Here is a 22,196-nt window from a genome sequence, read left to right as displayed (position 1 = left end):
CGTGTATATATATTAAAATAAACACATAAATACTACTGTTAATAGTAATAATAATAATTGTCTTTACAAATACTTTGTGTGATTTTTTTGTGCCATAATCTTTCCAGAGATATTCAAAATGAATTGGTCCATTCATAAAAACAAATAAAAACTGAAATTATGTACTTTCTGAAATAAAAGATGAATGCTATATTTAATGCAAACATACAGCATTAAAACTAATACATAAATGTAGACACATTTATATTTAAAATTGTTATCTACATTTTTGATTTCCAAGACAATATAACATTCTCAATTGAACAAAACTTTAAACATCGAGTCTCGTTCATATGCCTGTCTTTTTTTTTTTTTTTTTTTTTTGGTTTGAACAAATTTATTGACACTAAAAACAGAAAATAATCATGACAATCTCAACAGCAATTAAGCACATTCACAATATTATATTCCAATATTACGTTTTTAACAGCAAACACAAAGTGAGGTTTGAACAAACCTTCTCGAAAATCAAACATATTCACAATTTCATTATATAACATCTTTGTTAGTGTCAATAGATCCGTCCAGGCCAAAGTCGATTGTTCTCGGTCTGAACAAATCCACTGACACCAACAGCAGCAAAACACAGCCATCAAGCATATTCACAATTTTTTTATATTTGACAATATGACGTGACGATATGACTTTTTAACATTTTTTCCTGACATTTCCAACATCAATTAAACAATTTCAGAGTTATTTTCTTTTAACAGTAGTTAACCAGCGTGTAAAAGGCAATACTATTGTGCAAGGGCATAGCTCTGCCATCCCACCCTCCCAAGCAGCATTCTTCCAGTCCTCTGTGTGGGTCCTTTCCCTTCTGCGTGGGTCCTCTCCCTTCTGGGTTCCACAACCCAGGCCGTTGCTGCCGGGACTCCCACAGCGTAGCTCCGGCTCCCCCCTCCGGGTGGGTACAGACGAGTCTTCTTTATGGCTGCGTCCTAGGCCCGCCGCTCGCAGATTGTATGGTATCTGCAGCCATTTGGAGCACAGCCACGGGGGGGATCTGCCTGCACCTCCATACCAGCAGGTTTCTGGAGGTCCAGATGGCGTCCTTGATGGCGGCGAGGTAAAAACAAATGATGATCAAGAAATAAAATCTGACATTATTATTAATCCTAAACAAAGAACGAGTAAAATTAAACTCATGTGATCATCTCCATGTCAGTGACGTCACTGCCCACTCACGTAACGTAAAGAATGACACTTGCGTCACGTGACGTCAAACCGGAAACGACACTGTAAACATACAAGTTGAGGCAGGAGCTTTTTTTGTCATCGTTTTGAATTCTAACTTCAAACGAAAGTACTTTTTTTGTATCAAATTTGTGAATGTATGTTTTTATTCACACGCTTTTTTAAATCCATTTGCGTATTTTGGGCGCGGCTAGCTAAAGTTGGAAAACAAGTTAGCATTAACGTATACTCGAAGCTAGCAAAAATGTCAGCAAATGGAGATTCGTCTCTGCCTCTGGTCCGTTCCCTTCCCAGTCGCACTCCCGTAAGTTTAATGTTCTGTAACCGAAGTTCGCGAGTGGTCCAGCCACTGTGGCTTGATTTCCGCGGGGAGCCACAGCCTTACAACGACCTACAGCCAAGAACGGGGCGAATAATGAACACCTACGTAGGTAAGGAAAACATTTCAGCAGCAGTGTTCAAAGTACAGTGACTCAGACTGAAATTGAAGTTTTTTTGGGGGGTCCATAATTTACGATGTGAAATGTATAGAACCCTTTCCAGCTACGTCATCAAATGCGTGCGCATTGTCGACCCAGGAAAGTGGGAGTATCAGGACGAGTTTGAATGGATCGAGAGAAGATTTGGATTTTGAGTTGCGTTCGTAGAGTTATTTGTATAGCCCTTAATCACATAATGTCTCAAAGGACTACACAGGTTACAATTACACCATCCCCTGATCCTAAACCAACATGCGGGCAAGGAAAAACTCAGAACCTCAGCACGAGGAAAATAAGAAACAGGCCTTTTCCAAAGTATAGTCATGTTTATTTGTAGAAACCTTAATTACAAGGAGCCTCAAAGGGCTGTACAGATTATTCCTAACTACAGATTATAATCACCGTAGAAACCGCATGTGTCTGCAAGCCATTAAGATAACTGACTGGGCCTAAGACATAATAATGAATATCCGCGTTTGCGGTGCCCATTTTATATCTGGTAAGTGCGAGTAATCGTGGCGATCTGGTTTAAATTTACTAGAATGCCGAATGCCTTAGTGTTGGTAGGATAAGTGTCAGGTAATTGTGTTTGCGATTAATGCCTACTACAGAATCTAAGTTTTCAGCCACTGGTGCCTTTATAATAATCATTATTAAAACAATGATAACACAATTATTACCGTTGTTAATAATATATTGTTGTATTAGTGCTATTGTAATTTAGTAGTCCGTGCAGTAGTCTGTGTCATAAATAAACATGACTTGACTAGTATAATTGGTGTGGTTGGGTGGATCTCTTAACCACTAGGGTTTTAGGGGCACCATTTCCTGTGGTGTGTCTTGAAGAAGTACAGCCTGGTGGCGCCCGTCCCTCTCTAGGCAAACAAATGTTTCCAACCAGTCTCAACCAGGGTCCTATCTGGTGTTAGGCGGGTCTGTTAACCACTGTACTACGGCGGGTGGGTGGTTAGCGTGTAGCCCCATGGTGTGGACATCCAGGGTTAAATTCCAGCAGCCTCCCTTGCAGAGTTTGCATGTTCTGCCTGCGTGGCTGTCCTCTGGGCATTCAGGTTTCCTCCCACATTCCAAAAACATGCATGTCGGGTTAATTGGCCGGTCCAAATGATTCCTAGGTGTGAATGAGCGAGTGGGTTGTCTGTCTCTGTGTCCCCTGCCTACTGCCCAAAGATGCCTGGGATGGGCTCCAGCACCCTCGACCATTGTGAGGATAAGCAGCACAGAAAATGGATGGTTGGCTGTAACAATGCTACTATTTTTATCCATTTAACTTGTTGTTATAAACAGTATTCAACTTGTTATCTCCCTGATATGGACTATCATTGTATTTAAAACGAAAAAGCTCCTGGCTCCTTGCTTTGAGCACTAAAACAAATAAGACAAAATAAAAACAAAGTCGGTATCTTGCTGCTTCCATGTTCTTTGTGGTTATTTGGATGTTTGTATCTACAGTCCACAATCCTTATCCATCTATCAGCTGGTATAAATTGACTAGTATTCCGCCGTTCTGCCTCAACAATGCGCGCGCTGCCAGGTTATGCCATTCCTGTTTACAAATACATGTGTTACTCTGATGTTTGTCTATGATTATGACCCTGCCAGGCCACCCGTGGATGTTCAAAGATCCTGAGACTAATGAGCTGTTGAGGGTAAACGGCAAAAAGCTTTTCCTGCCGGCTCTTCCAAACGGTGCAGGAAGGGCTTCATTTGTAAATATTACGCTGCCAGGTAGGTTCAAGAACTCAAACTGCTGCCTACATTAGCCAAGACCTGTGCATGAACTACTTTTGAAAGAATTTAGAATCATGAAAAAGGATTGTTTACATGCAAGCAATAATCCTATTGGAAACAAACTCTTGCCAGTATTATGATTTTGTAAATCGATGTGTACATGAACAGAAATCCGATTAAAGTAGGCGAGTATTACGATTACAATGGTTTGGTTAGTACAGGGGTTGGGAACCTATGGCTCTTTTTATGAGTACTTATGGCTCGTAGACAAAATTGGTTCGATGCAAATTTTCTCCATGTCGCTCTTATACTTATTGAGCGTAGCCTTTTCGGAGTCTGCGCGAAGCCAAACTAACACTGTAATTCAGTCCTGTGCTGTCCAGTATAAATAGGGCCCATTTTTAACTTCAGTTTACAGTCAAGGTGTCATAAAAAAACTTGTTTTGGCTGTACATCGCTAAGGAATCCTTTCCATGAAAGCTCACTAAATAATCCGTGTTCGCTGTTGCGACACCTTATGATGAACATCCACATAACAAATTGTAAATATAACAAAACACCAGAAGCACACCCAGAGCAATTTGATTGGGTGAAGGTAGGGATGGGTGGAGCTGTGCAAATAGCGCAAGTACTCCATCCTGTCTTTCGCCCTGAGCTGGAATCAAATATGTCTGTATCCTCATTGGCAGATTTATGTGATATTTTTACAAAATAACTGCTTGCACCTTGTTTTGAAACCATTATTAATGAAAAAAATGTGAAAATGAGCTGAATGATCTTACGTCATTGCGGGAAGGAAACAAGTTTAAAGTGGTATATTTGTTGATGCTGGTCACAGGCTCCCGAATAATGGGTTTGTTCTTTCATATTCCGATTACTTGTGCATAAATACACATTCGAGTAGTCCGTTTGCTTGTGCCCATGTGCAGTTCTTCTAGCCAGTTTATTTATGTATTTATTTTGTTTTTTCGGCCGGCTGTCTTACTATAATAAAAGCTTCATGTGTAATGCTCCTGATTTCTCTGGGACATTTTAATTTTTATTTTCTGCCTAAAAAAGAAGCGATAAATGATAAATTTGTTGCACAAATTTGGTACAAATATATCTGTTCAACATTTGTAACAACAGATTTTTTTTAAAGTCTAAATTTTCACTGCAAAGACATTGCTTCGCGGAAATTCACTTTAAACAGGGAGCAATGGAACAAATTAACCGCAAATATCAGGGGAATACTTTTCTCTTATTTTCATGTGATTATTATTTTGCATTATTTTAAGGTTAAATAATTACTAATGTTCCACTTTATGTGTTTTCAAAAAAAGTGCCAGGTTTATTAACCAACTATTAAAAAATGTACATAATAAGTGAAATGGCACATCTTATTTGTTTCATCTATTAAATAATGAAATATGTATCTTATTTTAAATATAGCAATTGATTTATGGCAGCTTATTCAATATACATTTGATAAAACTACAAATGGTTTTGAATGTAAAACGTGTAGTTCTTTTAATGTTTAGTGATTGAAATGTAAATATTGATGGTTGATTGAAGCTTCATAAAGGACTTGTGATCTTGATTGATTCCTTTAAAACCCACTTTTTGTTTAAAAATGTACTGGAAATGTATTGAACTAGCCTTTGCTTTTAATCTAAGAGCCCCATCTAGAGAAGTAAAAATTAACATTGCTTGGCTTATTTTTCAAATCATGTAGTTTTTAATAGAAAATGCGTATTTACTGATTTTCTATAAACTGGCGTCGCGAACTACAGTAGATTCTTAGTCTTTGGTACCTCCGGCGTCCATGTATAGTGTATGTCTTAGCTTTTGGAAACAAGCTGACATTGTCAACAACAATGAAGCTCACTTTTGGGGCGCAGCGGAAACAAGCATAGTACTTAGTTGAATTTGAATGAAATCCTTTAGTAAATGTCAGAAGCTTAATCCAAAAACAATGACCATTTGTGTAATGATATCGCTCTTGCTTTGTCCTTGTAATAGGAATACTCTCATACCCTATGGATTCAGGGTTTTTTATGTTATTTTCATCTCTAAGCATTTAAAAGATTCATTCGGATTGCTCCAAAAATATGACTCCTGATTGTACTATTCAGTGTGTGTAAACGTAATCACTATATTGAACCTGAGCCTATTCACAGTTTACAGCCTAAAGGACCGAGCCCTGCAGGTGATCCGACGCCTGGTAAGACCGGAGGACTACAGAAATCTGGAAATAGCGCGGACCCTCATCGAGGAACTAGAAGACCCGCCCAGTTTCACGAAAAGTCTACAGCGGTTGAATAACCGCGTAGAGCGCCATCTACTCAACAGAATTAATGGAAAATCAAAATGATCGCTCCCTGATTCAAGGACTGTCGCTTAGCAGCTGAGAAATTGTGGATAAAGTGAACTCTTCCTTTTATATAGGAAACAACCACCCTTTGTTATGGCAAACAATAGCTGAAAACAAACCTGTTTCCAGGTTTGTCTGAAAAAAATTCTGATACAAGTTGTCTTAAACATGACCCGAACTGTTGTTGGTTTTTGCCTTATTAAGTAATGCTAAAGCTACTGTTATATTGGATAATTTTTTTCTATCCATGCTGTTTTTAATAATGACTGTCTTAGATTCCAAAATTTCTGTGATACCATTAGAACCTAGAAAGTCAAGGAATAAGGATCCTTTTGGATTTGTTTGTAAGATAGTTTATATTTAAATTCTGAATTTGTGCTATGTATTTTTCATTTAGGTTCCACCGTGATAACGTCTGTATCTGCTAGGCTTTTACATGTAACACTCTTTTGTTTAGTATAGTTTTAGTCTTTACTCATAATCTGACCAAATACCGGGCATGAACAGGTCGAGAGAATATTGACAGGCACATTTTCTGCATTATTTATGTACTTTATATGTCACTTTAGGTCGTAAAAGCTTTGGTAGAAATCGTTACAATCGCTTTTTGCTCAATTCTGGTAAACTGCTATTCAAATTTTATACAGATGTGTCTCTTACTATTTTGTCTATATTTTAAACATGCATACAGAAGCAAGAATATTTAGATTTTTCTACCAGATCGTTTTGTATAAAAGTTACTTTTATATTTGTCTAATTCCTAACTATGTGGAATAAAAAAATCCACCCGGGGTCAAGTCTGCAATCTTATAGGAAGAATTTAAGAATGTTACATTGATTCTAACCAGCTCTTAACTTGAACGATCTTATGTCAGGGGTGTCCAAAGATTTTAGAAAGCGGCCAAGATTTGGTAAGATGTAAACGTGTGAGGGCAGCCTGGCCCTCTCTGAACAGTCTTTAATAAATTCACCAACTATTAAAGGTTTGCGGTGCTTAGTGATCAGCGTCACAACCTCATAGCTCTCCTTTGAGCATTTTCATCTGACTTGCAAGGTCTTGTGAAAAAGCGCTTCTGCTTCTAGTTGCCTCACCATTTCACAGCGTTTGTTTCCAGTAAGTTTTCTGTAGTCAGCATGTTTCGTCTGAAAGTGTTTTAAGAGACCTCGAAACCCTGTATCTTATACCAGAGGACAGCAGATCAAAGAGGTGGTGGTCGGTGTAAGAGGGATCCTTTATAATATATTAGTAATAGCAGGAAAAATCCTCCAGACTGGGTAAAGAGTTACTGATGATTGTCCAAATTGTGTTTAGTACTAACCAAACCAATTCATCGTTATGCAGAATATAACACCAAATCGCTTTCAACCTTTTCGTATAAGCTTTTCCTGCTGCCTCAAAGTCCGACTTTAGACTCACTGGATCAGTAAAACAAATGAATGTGTTATGTTTGTCTCCTATCAACACAATATATTTTATTTTTTTAAGGATTAACAGTAGGGGGCAAAAAATAATTATGACTAATAGGTAGAGTGAAAGCAGCTCATGTAAACAGACAATGATAGGAGCTATCGACTGCTTTTAAAGCAGTTGAGTATATTGCTATGCTTTTTTTCTTGGAAATGGCATGATTATTGAAAAATTATTGGGTAGAGGGGGTGGGGGGGAATCACTCACTGTATTACTATACGCAAAGTATCGGTAGTTGGCGGCTCCTGTCTTTCAAATAAAGCGCATTTTTTGAGTTGTGTGAAATTGATAAAATATGTGATACAAATACGATTATGAGGTGACCGGTCTTGGTGTAATCAGCATTACTCAGAAAATAGGGGAGCAGCAGGCTAATAATAACAGTACATTTTACTTCAAAGCACCATTCAGGAGACCCAAGGTCACTGTACACAAAATATCAAAACAAAAATAAAACAAGCAAGTAATAAATACCAAATAAAAACAGTTGAAAAGGGGGCAGTATGTGAAGCAGATCATTATGAATAGACAAGTCTGAAGTGGTGTGTTTTGAGTCTGGATTTGAAGGCGGAAAGGTAAGACGGATTCCGTAGGTCAGGTGGCTGAAAAATAAACGTTAATGAAATATGCTCTATAATGTTACAAAGGCTGAATGATAAAGCATAGTACTGAAAAACAAAGCTACACATTAGGCATTGACATTCTGTGTTCTGTGAAGCCCTTTGATACTCCTTGTGATTAAGGGCTGTACAAAAAAACCTGACTTGACTTGACTTAAAGAGTTCCAGAGCTGGGGGGAAGAGCGGCTGAAAGCTCTGCTGCCCATGGAGCGGAAACGGAGCGGGTGAAGTGAGATGGAGGGAGGAAGAACATCTGAGGGTGAGAGATGGCAAGGCAATGTGAGGGAAATTGGAGTGGTGGGGAGGGGCGAGACTATGGATGCCTTTGTAGGTGTACAGAAGGATTTTGTAGGTGGTTCTTTGGTTAATTAGGAGCCAGTGGAGTTCCTGAAAGACAGGGGTGATGTGATGGTGATGTGGGGTTTTAGTGATGATGTAGGTAGCATAGTGCTGAACCAGGTGAAGTTTATGGAGGGACTTTTGAGGTAGACCGTAGACGAGGGAATTGCAGTAGTCAAGGCGTGTGGTGACAAGGCTATGGGCGATAATGGCAGTGGTGTGGGAGGTCAGGGAGGGGCGAAGACAGTTGATGGAGTTCAGGTCAAAGTAAGGTGCCTGGGTGATGTTTTTTCTATAAGAGTTGAAGCAGAGTGTACAGTCGAGAATGACACCCAGACTCTTGACCTGAAGGGAGGGAAAAAAATGAATTGTCAATGGAAAGTGGGTTGTCAACCTTAGTAAGGGTGGATTTGATGACAATCAGTTTTATTGCTGTTTAGTTTTATGAAATTGACAGTGAACCATGATTTCATTTAAGATAGGAAGGGAGAGCAGGGCGGTGGTTGTGTGGGGTTGGGTTTTCAGGAAAGGTAGAGTAAGGTGTCATCCGCGAAGCAGTGGAAGGAAATTTTGAATTTCCTGAGAATACGGCCTATGGGGAGTAGGTAGGTTTAAAGAGGAGTTGCCCGAGGACAGAGCCTTGGGGCACCCCTGTGGTGACTGGAGAGGTGTCAGAGGAGAAGGACTTGAGTTGATTAAATTGAATGCGGCCTGTGAGGTATGGATGGAACCATTGGAGGGGCCAAGTGAAGAAACTCTGCTAAAAAGAATGGGGTTGCAAATGGTGGCAAAGGCGACACTAATGTCGATGAGGATGAAGAGTAAACCGGAATCAACTGCAGTGAGGAGGTCGTTTGAGATCCACGTTGCCATTGATGACATTGTTAACCAGGATTAAGTTGCTACAAGCTCTCCTGCAATCCAGTGACGGGCGATTGAGAAACTCAGGCCACTGCTCGTACGACAGGTTGCGAAGGCCCCAGACCATTTTATTCGCCAGGCTGAACATGTCTGTACAGGTGTTGGATGTCCTTCACCGGGTAGGGACAAGTTGCCTGAACCCTGTATTCAAGGATGGGCCTCACCAGAGACACATACAGGGATATGAAGATGTCGACTGAGACTGTGTCAAACGAAAGATACAGGAACAGGATACCACAATATTTGTTTCCCACATGGATGCTCTGCGCTGTGGGCTTAAAGGAAGAGTTGACAAGGATGCCCAGGTCTCGGTTCGTCTGGTAGTGGCAAGTTATCAGGCCCGAAGTCTGGAGGACTGGTTGGTGAGGAGCAGATTGTCAGATGACGTAAATCCCAAATGTTTGACCATCTCAAGACTTTGTGGAGGCATCGACGAAGGTCTTTAAAGTCACTTCTGGGAGCGATAATCTTGACATCATCGGCAGAGAGCAGAACCCTTTGGGAAATAAACTCTGGCAGCTCATTCACTAACACCAGAAAGAGCAGAGGGCCGATCATTGAACCTTGAGGCACCCCACTTGAAGCACTTGACAAGTCAGATATCCGGCCTCTCACATGGACTCAGATGGATCGATCCGAAAGGAATGCACCAATTCATCTCACAACCTAAGGATGTAAAGCCTACACATTAAGCTTAAAAAGGAGCAGCCAACTATTGACAGAATCAAAACTTTGACAAAGTCCAAGAAGTCAATGTGGGCTGTATCCCCACATGCCATGATTTTAGTGACCCACTCCTCCATAACCAACAGGTTGGTGAGGGGGAATCTCTTTGGCACGAAGCCATGTTGCGATTGAGAGAATGATGCAGTGGATAGGAGGTGGGTCATTAAGGCTGGTTTCAGCAGGGCTTCAAACACCTTGCAGGTGACAGAAGTGAGGGAAACAGGGCAATAGTTGAGAGGATCTTCACGGTCACCTTTTTGAAAAATCGGGCAGATGATAGACGCCTTCCAGGCCTCCAAGGCAATAGCAGTTTGTAGAGATAAGTTGAAGAATTGTGAAAATGGGCCGGAAAGGTTGGAGGTGAGAGCTTAGAGATTCCAAGAGTAAAGGCTATCGGGACCTGGACTCTTGGTGCCTTTTCAGCAGCCTCCTGGGAGAACTCGAACCCTGGCATTCCGGGGACATATCTGTTGTAGCAAAGAGGCTTGCGCCCATCACCGGCTTTGTAGATTATGGAAAAGCATTCGGCAAAGAAGGCGCCTTTGAACTGACCCTTCTCGAGGGAGCCGTCGTCAGACCTCAGCTTGACAATTTGGTTGTTAAGTCTGCTGTTGTTATAAATGAGATATATATGCTCAACCCACTGAGGACCAATACTAACAACAACAAAAATAGTGCTAGTACACTTTAGTCAACAAGAGGGCCTGTAAAAATATGGTTGCTTGAGTGATCAATAACACAACTCATTTCTCTTTGATGGTGAGCAGAAACAGCAGGATAAGACGCTCACATAAAAACATAAAAGAGCTGACACTGGACTCATTTCAGGTAAACTTTAGGAGTCTGCGCTCACAAATCGGATATTTTTCCCAATGTATATTCATTTCATGTTGGGCTATCTGGAGATGAAAATAATAGTAAGACATTCTTTTTTAAAACACTAATATTATATCACTGATTTGAATTTCCCAATCTCTTTAAGCTAACATACATATTTTATATTTGAAGTGACATAGGTACTCAGTAAATGACTTGTCAATGTGAAAGCCAACACGGATTTGTCTCTTACGTTAAATGTAAATCATAAGCCACGTTTGCATTGGCTAACTGAAATTACTACTTGTATAATTTTTTTGTTTTCAGGTATTAATGCTTGTTTACTAAACTAACAAAAATGTAAAAAGTTTACTTAAAATATTTGATAATTTTCATATTGGCAACAGTAAATTATGCTGCAGTGGATTACTTAAAGGGGCATTGTGTATTATTTAGCACTTCCTAGTGGTTATACTTCATAACAGAAAAATCAATATTATTTTAAACAACCAGCAAAAATGCATGAACTGTTGTATAAATGTGCATTTTTCTTAAATACTCATGTCAAAAACATTTTTATTTAATTTACATAACATTGGGCTCATCATGAGGGAGCTGACCTAACTGCTTCTAAGGGTACCCCAAAAACCGTGAGATAGGCTCAGCAACAAATGATAAAATGGTGCGGATTGGTCACTTTGAGTTGCGGTTGTTTATATTCTTCCTTTTGCTTAGTAGCACTTGTTTTCACTGGGGGTCGGCAACCCACGGCTCCTGAGCCGCATATTGCTCGTTAGGTTGCCTAGAGGCTCTCTGGCGCTTTGCCCAAAATGTTTACAAATTGAAAAAGATGGCGGCGGGAATTACACTTTTCTTTTAATATGTTTTTTTTAGGAGGACAAACATGACACGAACACTTTTAAAGTTTTCCAATGCTATGAAAATGTGTAGAATAAAAATGACATTTGTACTACGGGTGTACCGATGTAGCTATGAGAACTGAGGGAAAATCAGTTGGTTCGGGTTGACAGGTGGAAAGTAACAGGTTCGACTGCCGCGCTTTCACTGGTATCGGATTGTAAAAAGACTGCATACATGTATAGGCCTCGCACGTCGAAAAGTCATATACTCTCCTGACGTCAAGTCGGGGCTCTCAGGTATGAACTTTCCAGAGGAGTTTAGCTGCAATGCGAAACTCCGATTCATCTATCCTCCGCTTGTTTTCCACTTTCTTCGCTGTACCCTGCGTTAGAAGGGCTCCTTACTTTTAAAGGGGCCGGCTCACAAGCCAGGCATGTGTCTATTTCAAACAATCTGGCAGATGTGAGATCATCCATGGACCCCAAATGTAAAAAGAGAAAATCAAAAATCAATCTTAAACTGCATTATTGTGATTCTATTTACATAGCCATTTAAAAAGGCTGCTATTTAATTTCTATAAATGTATGCTGCGTTTTTTGCACTCTCTTCGTGCCCAGATAAGGGGCATGTCATGCATGGTCCATTTTGTTGTTGTTTTTCTGAATCCTCAAATAAAAATAACATTAAATATGGGATTTTCTTATTGCATTTCTTTATTCTTTAAAGCAATAAAAACATAGTGTAATTCATTAATTTTATAATGAAGTTAAACTTGAGGCGGTATCCTACAACAGAGTAGTCAAGTGGTGTATCATTCTCCACAGGATGCGCTGCATCCAACTTAGTCCTTTTGATAGTAGGCTAATATAACTAAAATAGACATATACATCATTCATTAATTCACTTACACATTTATAATGAGTCTACGTATAGGGATTTAAGATACTTTGCGGCTCCGGACAATTCCCACCTTTTTTTTTTTGGTCCAATATGGCTCTTTCAACATTTTGTGTTGCCGACCCCTACTCTACACTGTACAGAGACATCTAGTGGGAAAATTATGAGTAATTCAATTTTATTTTCTTAGCATAGTATGATGCTTTTTTTTATTCCAGAATATACTGAATTGGTCGAGGGAACACTTAGTTTAATTACATTGAACAGTTCCTGGTTTGAATAAACTAGTTTTAATTGTTTTCATGTCAAATATTTTGTGTTCAATCTAAGCATTTTTTTCAGCTTAAACTTAAAAATGTTTTATTTTGGAGTTATGCCATTTGGGGTCATGAGTTAAGAATATATTTGTTTTTTTCGTCTAATTGTCACTTTTAATTTTACAAATAATTTACAGTTCACATATCAACAACCAGATAAGGATTGCTTCTGTTGCATGTGCAATAGTTTAAAACATTTTATTTATAAATATTTTATAATGTAGACATATTGTGTTGCTACGTATTACTCCGGATTGTTCTATGTTTATTTTATATGTTTATTATTTTTTTAATTTAATTTGTACAACGCATTCAACAAATAAAGTTTTTTTACAGGGAGACGTTGCGGGACACTCGCACGTGTTTTTGACCAAATCTCGCGAGGTTAGAGAATCGCTCATTCTTGTCTCCATCTCGCCTTGTAAAAAAAACGAAACAACTCTTTAGAGTTAGTCTATCACCTCTTAACAAAAGAAGAATACATTAACCTTCACGTATGTATCCACTAAAATTGCAGTGATAGACATACTCTTGTTTGAGTTTTCCCTTCTAAAGTACGTACATTTTTAAGTTTTGCACCTGCATGTCTTAAACGGCTAACTTTAATTAAGCTAGCTGGTTAGCTATAGTAACGTAAGCTTTACCTGTATAATTAACTTTTAAAGTAGTGTTACTAAGCAGTTTCCGATATTGCTAAACATTTTAAATTTGCCCATCTGTAAAGAAAATCATTAGGTCGGAGTAATTTTTATGATTCATAGTCTTAAGAATGTAAAAAAGTTAAACTGACACCACGTGATTTGAATGTTTGATTTGTAACAAATAATACAGAGCTAAGGCATCATCACTCTATTTTTCACCCTACTGTGTGACTGGTATGGCTTTATTGTTGAACTCATATTCGTTATGCAGTTTCCCAATTCACATTCTCAATCTACAATCTGACTTTCTTTTTGTTTCATGTGTAGTTATCCAACATGGACCGCATCAGGAAGAAGGTGTCTTTTAAGTTGCCAGAACATCAAAGAGTTTTCTCCCCATCTCCATGTGTCCGTAAAATAATTGTAAAAACCCCGTCTCGCAAACAGTTGCCCAAAACCAACTTGCCGCCTCTAGACGCCTCACCAGTATTAGTCGGCTTCGACGATCTGAGCCTCAGCACCCCTAAAAGGAAAGCTGAGGTGTCCCTTGATGCAATTTCCTCTCAGAGCAAAGTTGATCTGAGAAAGCGCTCAAGGAAGTGTTTTGAAATGTTCACATCCGAGGTAATTATAATGTGTTTTTCTGATGAATATTGATAGTTATTGTTTTTATTTTACAACAACTGTACAGACAATTAAACATGAAGTATTACTGGAAGAGTTTATACTATTTTGTTTTTGGTCATCTTACAGGACATCGACCAGAAGGTTTCATCAGAAAGTATCGTTACTTCTCATCCTCCTAATGTTTCTGTCAAGAAAAAAAGGAGTCCAGAAGAAGCTTTAAAGGCAATCTACAAAAAGGCATTTTCTGCAGCCCTGGAAAGCAGGGGTTTAAGCTGCTCCTCTACAAAAACTAGCACAGATGTTGGCTGCATGTTTCTAAACAATGCAAGTCCCAATGTGAAGATTGAAGAAAATGGACAGTTTTCAATCTCAAGTGACTGCTGCCAGTCACCACAGCTGAGAATCAGCAATGATCGGAGCTCAACTTCTCAGGTTACTGCGGTTTCAGCCGCCCAGGGAGATGACACGGTGCTTGAAGTGGACAAAGGGGTAATGGGATTGAATCAAGTCATTAGTTTCATGATCCCATGATTTATAACTGTACTCCCCTTCACACTATATAGCTTAGAAAATCCTTTAGGACTGTCCAAAGGAATATGTATTATCTTTAATGATATCGTCAAGGTATTTTTCTTTTGTAAAGTGCTGTTACTGGCAATATAAAACGGGATTGCGTGAAGCAAATGGGACCAGGTGCTCACGGTCACGATTTACGTCACAGATCCAGGAGCTCGGCAGGAATAAATCTGAAGCCTTTTTAATCAGTTGAATACAATCAGTTAAGTCTATAATATAAACCTTCAAGTTGCTTTTATAAACCTTAGTTTACAGTTACATTTTTAATTGAATGAAATCCCAATTATTTTAGGCTCTTTGTAAGACCATATTTAAATCTTGAGAAATAACACACAATTGGTACTTGAGGTTAACATACAACGTTTGGGTAGAGGTGGCAGTGGACTAAATTACAGGGCAGCAATGAAATGAAGCGGCAATATTATCGGGGTTGATTTATATTACTGAAAACAAAAAAAACCTCAGTGATCTCAAACAGTACAAACAAAAAATGCAGACTGAACAGGGGCAAGGAGTTGGGATGACAGAAACAATTTAAAAATAACTTAAACTGATAATTTAATGCAAACCAGAGAACTGGACAAAAGACATCTATGACAAACAATGTTAAACATAAAACTCAAGTCAGCATGTTGAGACACTTAAAAGGGGGAATTTTGACATTAAAAAACATAGTAAATATATGGTTAAAAATGGCATTGTGCACTGTGCAGAATAGTCAGGCTGACTGGTGCTTATTTTAAAAACCTCTTTAGGTCATGCGTTTTATTGTGGTGGCATGTCGCGTAGTGCAATATTTAGTCCTTTTATGTATGTGCACTGAAACAATTGGGTCAGAAATAAGTAGAAATAAGGAACATGGGGTGAAAAAGGCCAACCCATTGTTAGTTTTTACTATAAATGGGCCCGTTTTTTGTAGCTTTGTACTGTAAAAAACGGGTTCATTTTTTTAGCTTTTTTTTTTTCCCAACACAGCTCCCCAAAAAATTGTAAATATTATAACCCCATTTTTAAAAAGTAATATTTAACTAATGGAACCTTGTTTTGAGTATTTTGAATAAAATTTGAATTCATCTTAGTTTTTTGTCGAACATGTTACTTGGGAAAGAATTGATTGACTTTTTACTGATGATTTTGATCCGTACAAACAACCTTTTCTTTTTGAGAGGACAGAATCTGGTTGCTTGTATGAAGTTAACTCAGAAAATGGTGGTTAGGGGCTCTATCCCCGAATAGGGTTATTTTGATAGCGTATGGAAGATTATTTTACGTGCTTTATCACATTTTCTGTTTCAGAGTGTTCTTGAAAAGAAATTCAAAGTTCCTCCTTACTCCCAGGAACTTGAGTCTAAACCACAAGATCAAACACCAGTCAGGAGAGGTGACCCACCGTGGACATACCAGAGCCCGTCCAAGGATTCCAGTGTTGGCGGCACATCCTTCGTTTCACCCCGTATAAAATGCAGAGAGAACACAAAATATTTAAACAGTCCCTTCTTGTCAGCAGTGACTCTGGTGGATGGCGTGACTGTGACCGCCGAGGGTCCAGTCATCACAGACCCTTTTGCTTTGCCGCTGTATTCAGACAGTCAAAAAACGTCATCAACCTCACGCAGACACTCCTACGCCGGCTCCTTGGTCCACTCCCCCCAATTCTCTTTCCAACATGACAGCGCTCGCAAACCAAGACTGTCTATGGGTGATTCTCACTCCCCTAGGTCAAGTTACCTTTATAGCACTAGGGGCTTCATAGACACTCATTGCCACCTCGACATGCTCTTTCACAAACTGCAGTTTCGCGGCTCATTTGGGCATTTCCGACATCTGTACCGCAAAAGCTTTTCGACGGAGTTTCAAGGCTGCATCGCGGACTTCTGCAATCCACGGCTCATGGTCAAGGAAGAACTGTGGGGGCAACTTCTGAACGATGATCTGGTCTGGGGAGCTTTCGGGTGCCACCCACACTTTGCAAATGAGTACTCCTGTACCCGGGAACACAGCATACTTAAAGCCATGGGACATCCAAAGGCGGTGGCATTTGGTGAGATGGGCTTGGATTACTCCCATAAAAATTCCGTCAGTGTTCTCAAACAAAAGGAGGTAGTGATGGCATTATGTTATCTGAATTTGAACATAGTTCGGATTTTGAGTCCTCATGATTGGTTTTCTATGTGAAGGTGTTTAAGAGGCAGCTACAATGTGCAGTGACTATGAACAAGCCCCTGGTCATCCACTGCAGGGATGCGGATGATGACTTGATGGCAATCTTGAAGAAGTGGGTGCCTGCGGATTACAAAATTCACAGGTGTGTTTTCGCAGGCTCCTGTTTGCACTTCATGTGTTACTGCTTGGTTAGGGGTGAGTGCAGCATCTTTTCATGTGCCGTTGTACTGGACTGTCTCAGAAAATTAGAATATTGTGATAAAGTTCTTTATTTTCTGTAATGCAATTAAAAAAACAAAAATGTCATACATTCTGGATTCATTACACATCAACTGAACTATTTCAAGCCTTTTATTATTTGAATATTGCTGATTTTGGCTTACAGCTGAAAAAAACTCAAAAATCCTATCTCAAAATATTAGAATACTTCCTCAGACCAAGTAAAAAAATAATTTTATAACAGCAAAACTAAATCAAACATTTGAAAATGTCCATTGATGCACTCAGTACTTGGTTGGGAATCCTTTTGCACGGATTACCGCATCCATCCGGGGTGGCATGGAGGCAATCAGCCTGTGGCATTGCTGAGGTGTTATTGATGCCCAGGATGCTTCGATAGCGGCCTTCAGCTCATTTGCATTTGTAGGTCTGGTGTCTTTCATCTTCTTCTTAACTATACCCCACAAATTCTCGATGGGGTTCAGGTCAGGGCAATTAGCAGGCCAATCAAGGACAGTGATGCCATGGTCAGTGCACCAGTTACTGGTGGTTTTGGCACTGTGGGCAGGTGCCAGATCATGCTGGAAAATGAAATCCTCATCTCCATAGAGCTTTTCAGCAGATGGAAGCATGTAGTGCTCTAAAATCTCTTGGTACACAGTTGCATTTACTCTGGACTTGATGAAACACAGTGGACCAACACCAGCAGCTGACATGGCTCCCCAAACCATTGCTGACTGTGGGAACTTCACACTGGATTTCAAGCAACTTGGATTTTGCTCCTCTCCAGCCTTTCTCCAGACTCTGGCGCCTTGACTTCCAAATGAAATGCAAAACTTGCTTTCGTCTGAAAAGAGGACTTTGGACCACTCTGCAACTGTCCAGTGCTTCTTCTCCATAGCCCAAGTCAGACGCTTCTTCCGTTGTCTTGAGTTCAGAAGTGGCTTGACCATGGGAATACGGCTATTGTAGCCCATTTCCCGGACACGTCTGTGAACTGTGGCTTTTGATACCTGGACTCCAGCTTCAGCCCACTGTCTTTGAAGCTCCCCCAAATTCTGGAAGCGGCTCTTCTTCACAATTTTGTTAAGGCTGCGGTCATCTCTCTTGGTTGTGCAGCGTTTCCGGCCACATTTTTCCCTTCCAACAGACTTTTTGTGGATATGCTTTGAAACTGTACTCTGTGAACAGCCTGCTCTTTGAGAAATTTCTTTTTGTGTCTTACCTTCCATCAGGAGGGTATCAATGATGGTCCTCTGGACAGCAGTCAGATCAGCAGTCTTCCCCATACTTGTGATTTAGTTTACTGAACCAAGCTGAGTGTTTTTAAGGCTCAGGAAACCCTCGCAAGGTGTTTCGAGTTAATTAGATGATTCAGGTGATTAGTTGAATAGCCTACTTGTATACTTTTTCATGATATTCTAATATTTTGAGATAGGATTTTTGAGTTTTCTTAAGCTGTAAGCCAAATTCAGCAATATTAAAATAATAAAAGGCTTGAAATAGTTCAGTTGATGTGTAATGAATCCAGAATGTATGACATTTTTGTTTTTTTAATTGCATTACAGAAAATAAAGAACTTTATCACAATATTCTAATTTTCTGAGACAGTCCAGTATATGGCCTGCATCGGTAAAATGAGTGAAACCTTATAAATACTGTAGGGACAACCACTTAGCATAGTTTTGGGGCCAAAATGAACTAGAATTGGGTCACAAATTGACGAATCACTAACAATTCGTCAATTTGTGACCCAGGGCCTTTATTCTCATAACAAAATCGGAGCGCTTCTCTGTTCAGTTTAAGTAAAGCAAATAAAAAAGGTAACACTGCAAAACGATAAAAAAAAATAACCAATGTTGGTTATATATAATATGTGCATATTCACAATGGCAGTTGTACTGTACATTTTGCCCGTGGACATGGTTCAATGAAGGTTCAGGGTGTTGATAGTTCTTGGGAAGTAGCTGTTGCTCATTCAGTTAGTTTTGCTCTAACCACCTGTGATGCTTCCCAAAGGCAGCAGGTAAAACAGTTGGGGGCCATGATGTAACTCGTCTTTGATGATGTTTTGGGCTCTCCTGGGTCAAAGAGTGGAGTAGATGTCCCTCATGGTGGGGGGAGGAGATGGCAATTGATGCGCTGCACTGCTTTCACTGTCCTCTGCAGCTTCCATCTGTCTGCCTTAGTGCAGCTCCTTTACCAGACAAACAAAACACCGTTTTGTTTTGTAAAACACAAACTAAATTTGAGGGTCATTTGAAACAAGAGACTAATTTTGGCAGTATTGTTGGGTACAAAAAGGCCCAATGTTTTCCATTTAAAACCAAATAGTCTAATATTTATAACCAAATGGTTTGGGGGTGGAGGACATCTTACGCGCTAACCACTCACCTGCCGTGCCGCCCAATGTTTTTAGTATTTGTTTTGTTCCAAACTACCAATTTTAGGGGTTGTAAAAAAGAATACAAGAACTAATTTCTGGGTCAATTAAATTAAAGATGCCAATATGTATGCCATTCTTGACCCAAGTTGGGGAGTTATTGTTTTTGAGTGTCATCTTGTCTACTTAGTGAAATGGTTTTATCTTATTGAACAACTGCAGGATGAAAATCTCTTCTTTTTAGTGAACACTGCAAGGGGGCCTAATTGGAAAGCTTTGGTCACTTAATACTCATTCAATTATTGCTTTTATACCTTCATGGTTTAAGTCCATTCTGCGTTTTAGGCACTGCTTCACCAACAGCTACTCTGTGATCAAACCCTTCCTAGAAGCATTTCCCAACATGTACGTGGGCTTCACAGCCCTAATCACCTACTCCACAGCCACAGAAGCCCGAGATGCCGTCCGCAATGTCCCTTTAGATCGGATTGTGTTGGAGACGGATGCACCATATTTTTTGCCCAGACTGGTATACTCAATATAAACCGTGTTATGCATCTTGTTATACACCTGATTTCATTTTTCCATTCTGATAGGTTAACAAAGACATGTGCAAATTTTCTCATCCTGGATTGGGCATCCATACCGTTCAGGAGCTGAGTCTGCTCAAGAGGGAAGACATACCCACCGTGCTCGACACCATCCGAAAGAACACAACGAAGCTTTACGGGATCTGAGTGAAGGGGATCCTCTCGTTAACAGATACAAAATTTTGATGAAGCTGGTTTAACTGAGGCTCCGAACGAATATATCAATTTTAGATGTGTTTTGTTTGTTAGTTGAGGAGCATGCTGTTTTTTTGCGAGCAGTTGTTGTTATACGGTTGTGGTTAGTTTTGAAAGCTTGCCAAATAAACTCTTTGGTTTCTGCAGCTTTGCTTTTTGAAGGAGGAAGTTTGCAAGAAAACCCATCAATTCAGTGAGGGAAGAAAAACAATCAGCAAGATATTTTAAGGCACACACGATTGATTGGAGTAGCTCTGAACAAGAAACACACTTCCACTAAGAGGTTTACTTTTGAGTGCTTTTTTATTTGGTGAAGTCATGACAAGCCATTGACAGCTCTGACTCATGGCCCGAGTCGTACGAGTGCACAGTTTGCCGTTTTTCGGTAAATCCAATCCTGAGATGTAGGTCAGAGCACACCTTGTCCCAAAGGCAACAAATGTGTTGAATGCATGCGGCAACACATCCATCCATTTTCTTGATTCGTCTGACCCCGTTGCTCTTGGTGGAACACAGCGTTTTGGAACACTTTTTGGCGCTAGGTGAAGAACATTTGTGTCTGTTTTGGACACAGAATTGATTTCGATGTGTCAGTGTGATGGAACAGAAGTTTGTTTTAAAGATACAAAGCTACAATTTTTCAGTACTAATGCCGTCAATATCTTTTTCCATTATTTTTTATTCCCCACTTAGTTGTTACTTTGGTGTTGTATGTTATTTTTAATAGATAATGACCTTTAGGATTTGTACAAAAATGGGGAAGTTCTTGGATTTTAAAAATAAGAATTTTATGACAAAGGGTTCTATGTATTATCCCCATCCAAAAATGAACACCCTTTATGAAAATCATTTATTGTATTTGGGTGTTTCTCATAGAATCTTGCTAGAACCCGTGGGGGTACAGTATAGGGGATTTTGGGGGCATGCCAGTTTGAACTTAAATGTTTGGAGAAGGATTGAAATGGTCTCATTTGTAGACTCACTAAATACAGCAAATGTGTTTGATTACAAACAGCAAATAATTTCCAGGATATTTAATAGTTGGATAACTCTTTTAAAAAAATATTTTATAATCTAAAACTACAGATAATGCCAAGACTAATAACACAAATTCTATCAAAAATAAAAGTCGTTTTTCGAAGTACCAACTACTGTAATCCTAATGCCACAGTAACACTACTGCAAGCTGCTACACCTCTCAATGTCATTGCTAGTTGTCCGCTACAAATAACACGAGTTATACTTCATCTACAAACACAATATGTTTTACTAATATTGCTATGCTTCTACCGCTGCTGCTCATAAATTAAAATTATTTTCATTTACGTCTGTGTCCACTGGCATTGGTTTACTATTACTCATGAAATACTAGTTACAGTAGAATTAACAACCATAAATATTAAATTAAAAACACTTCTTGGAAAATAACTTTATACTACTGCTATCAAAACATTTTTATTGACTAATTCAACTACTAGAGATACTACAAATACTTGTTCAAATACTATGAATACTACTTCATTATAAATGATCACACATTGCATTTTGAAATGTAACAACCGAGTGGATTACAATGGTGGACCAATCCTGGCATATAATGCATAAATCCCTACAAAAGGAAAAATTAATGTATAAACACCAACAAATATACTGCATTTAAACAGATGAATGTAAAACAAATTCAGGAAATACCTAAATATATGACGAATGCATCCATCCATTATCTGCACCGCCTATCCTCAATAGGGTCGCGGGGTGCAGGAGCCCATCTGAGCCCTCTTCGGGCAGTGGGCAGGGGACATCCCGAACTTGTACTGGTTGCCAGCCAGTCGCAGGGCACACAGAGACGGACGGGTCACTCGCTCATTCACACCTAGGGACAATTCGGAGCGGCCAATTAACCTGACATGCAGGTTTTTGGAATGTGGGAGGAAACCGGAGTGCCCAGAGGAAACCCACGCAAGCACGGAGAGAACATGCAAACTCCGCACAAGAAAGATTGATCCCATTATTTTCTCAT

The 22,196-nt window shown here is 39.5% G+C and overlaps 2 protein-coding genes across 4 annotated transcripts; both read left to right on the top strand.

Moving 5' to 3' along the window:
* Window positions 1-1,271: 1,271 nt before the first annotated feature.
* Window positions 1,272-6,388, top strand: vhl (von Hippel-Lindau tumor suppressor). The gene is made up of 3 exons (XM_088337183.1): window positions 1,272-1,667; window positions 3,336-3,461; window positions 5,624-6,388. The coding sequence occupies exons 1-3, from the start codon at window positions 1,376-1,378 to the stop codon at window positions 5,815-5,817; spliced, it is 612 nt and encodes a 203-aa protein (XP_088193309.1). The 5' UTR covers window positions 1,272-1,375; the 3' UTR covers window positions 5,818-6,388.
* Window positions 6,389-13,725: 7,337 nt separating this feature from the next.
* tatdn2 (TatD DNase domain containing 2) lies at window positions 13,726-20,322 on the top strand. Of its 3 annotated transcripts, XM_088338402.1 has the most exons (7): window positions 13,756-13,780; window positions 13,871-14,047; window positions 14,177-14,539; window positions 15,923-16,726; window positions 16,804-16,931; window positions 19,737-19,920; window positions 19,988-20,322. In XM_088338402.1, exons 1-7 carry the CDS (start codon window positions 13,760-13,762, stop codon window positions 20,126-20,128), a joined length of 1,818 nt encoding a protein of 605 aa, XP_088194528.1. In that variant the 5' UTR covers window positions 13,756-13,759; the 3' UTR covers window positions 20,129-20,322. The 3 variants fall into 3 exon arrangements, with proteins under 3 accessions (XP_088194527.1, XP_088194529.1, XP_088194528.1); XM_088338401.1 differs by having other exon boundaries at window positions 13,726-14,047; XM_088338403.1 differs by lacking the exon at window positions 19,737-19,920 and having other exon boundaries at window positions 13,726-14,047.
* Window positions 20,323-22,196: the final 1,874 nt, after the last annotated feature.

Source organism: Urocampus carinirostris, chromosome 6, assembly GCF_059441175.1.
Source record: "Urocampus carinirostris isolate Australia breed hairy pipefish chromosome 6, RoL_Ucar_1.0, whole genome shotgun sequence".
Classification (NCBI taxonomy): Eukaryota; Metazoa; Chordata; class Actinopteri; order Syngnathiformes; family Syngnathidae; genus Urocampus; species Urocampus carinirostris.
This window is presented reverse-complemented; position numbering and strand designations above follow the sequence as displayed.

Bases quoted from the DNA above. Each gene is read 5' to 3' on its own strand.
- vhl (XM_088337183.1), top strand. From the start codon at position 1,376: ATGTTTTTATTCACACGCTTTTTTAAATCCATTTGCGTATTTTGGGCG. The intron at 1,668-3,335 runs GTAAGGAAAACA...TGACCCTGCCAG, and splicing joins AATAATGAACACCTACGTAG to GCCACCCGTGGATGTTCAAA. The intron at 3,462-5,623 runs GTAGGTTCAAGA...GCCTATTCACAG, and splicing joins TGTAAATATTACGCTGCCAG to TTTACAGCCTAAAGGACCGA.
- tatdn2 (XM_088338401.1), top strand. From the start codon at position 13,760: ATGGACCGCATCAGGAAGAAGGTGTCTTTTAAGTTGCCAGAACATCAA. The intron at 14,540-15,922 runs GTAATGGGATTG...TTTCTGTTTCAG, and splicing joins TGCTTGAAGTGGACAAAGGG to AGTGTTCTTGAAAAGAAATT. The intron at 16,727-16,803 runs GTAGTGATGGCA...TTCTATGTGAAG, and splicing joins GTGTTCTCAAACAAAAGGAG to GTGTTTAAGAGGCAGCTACA.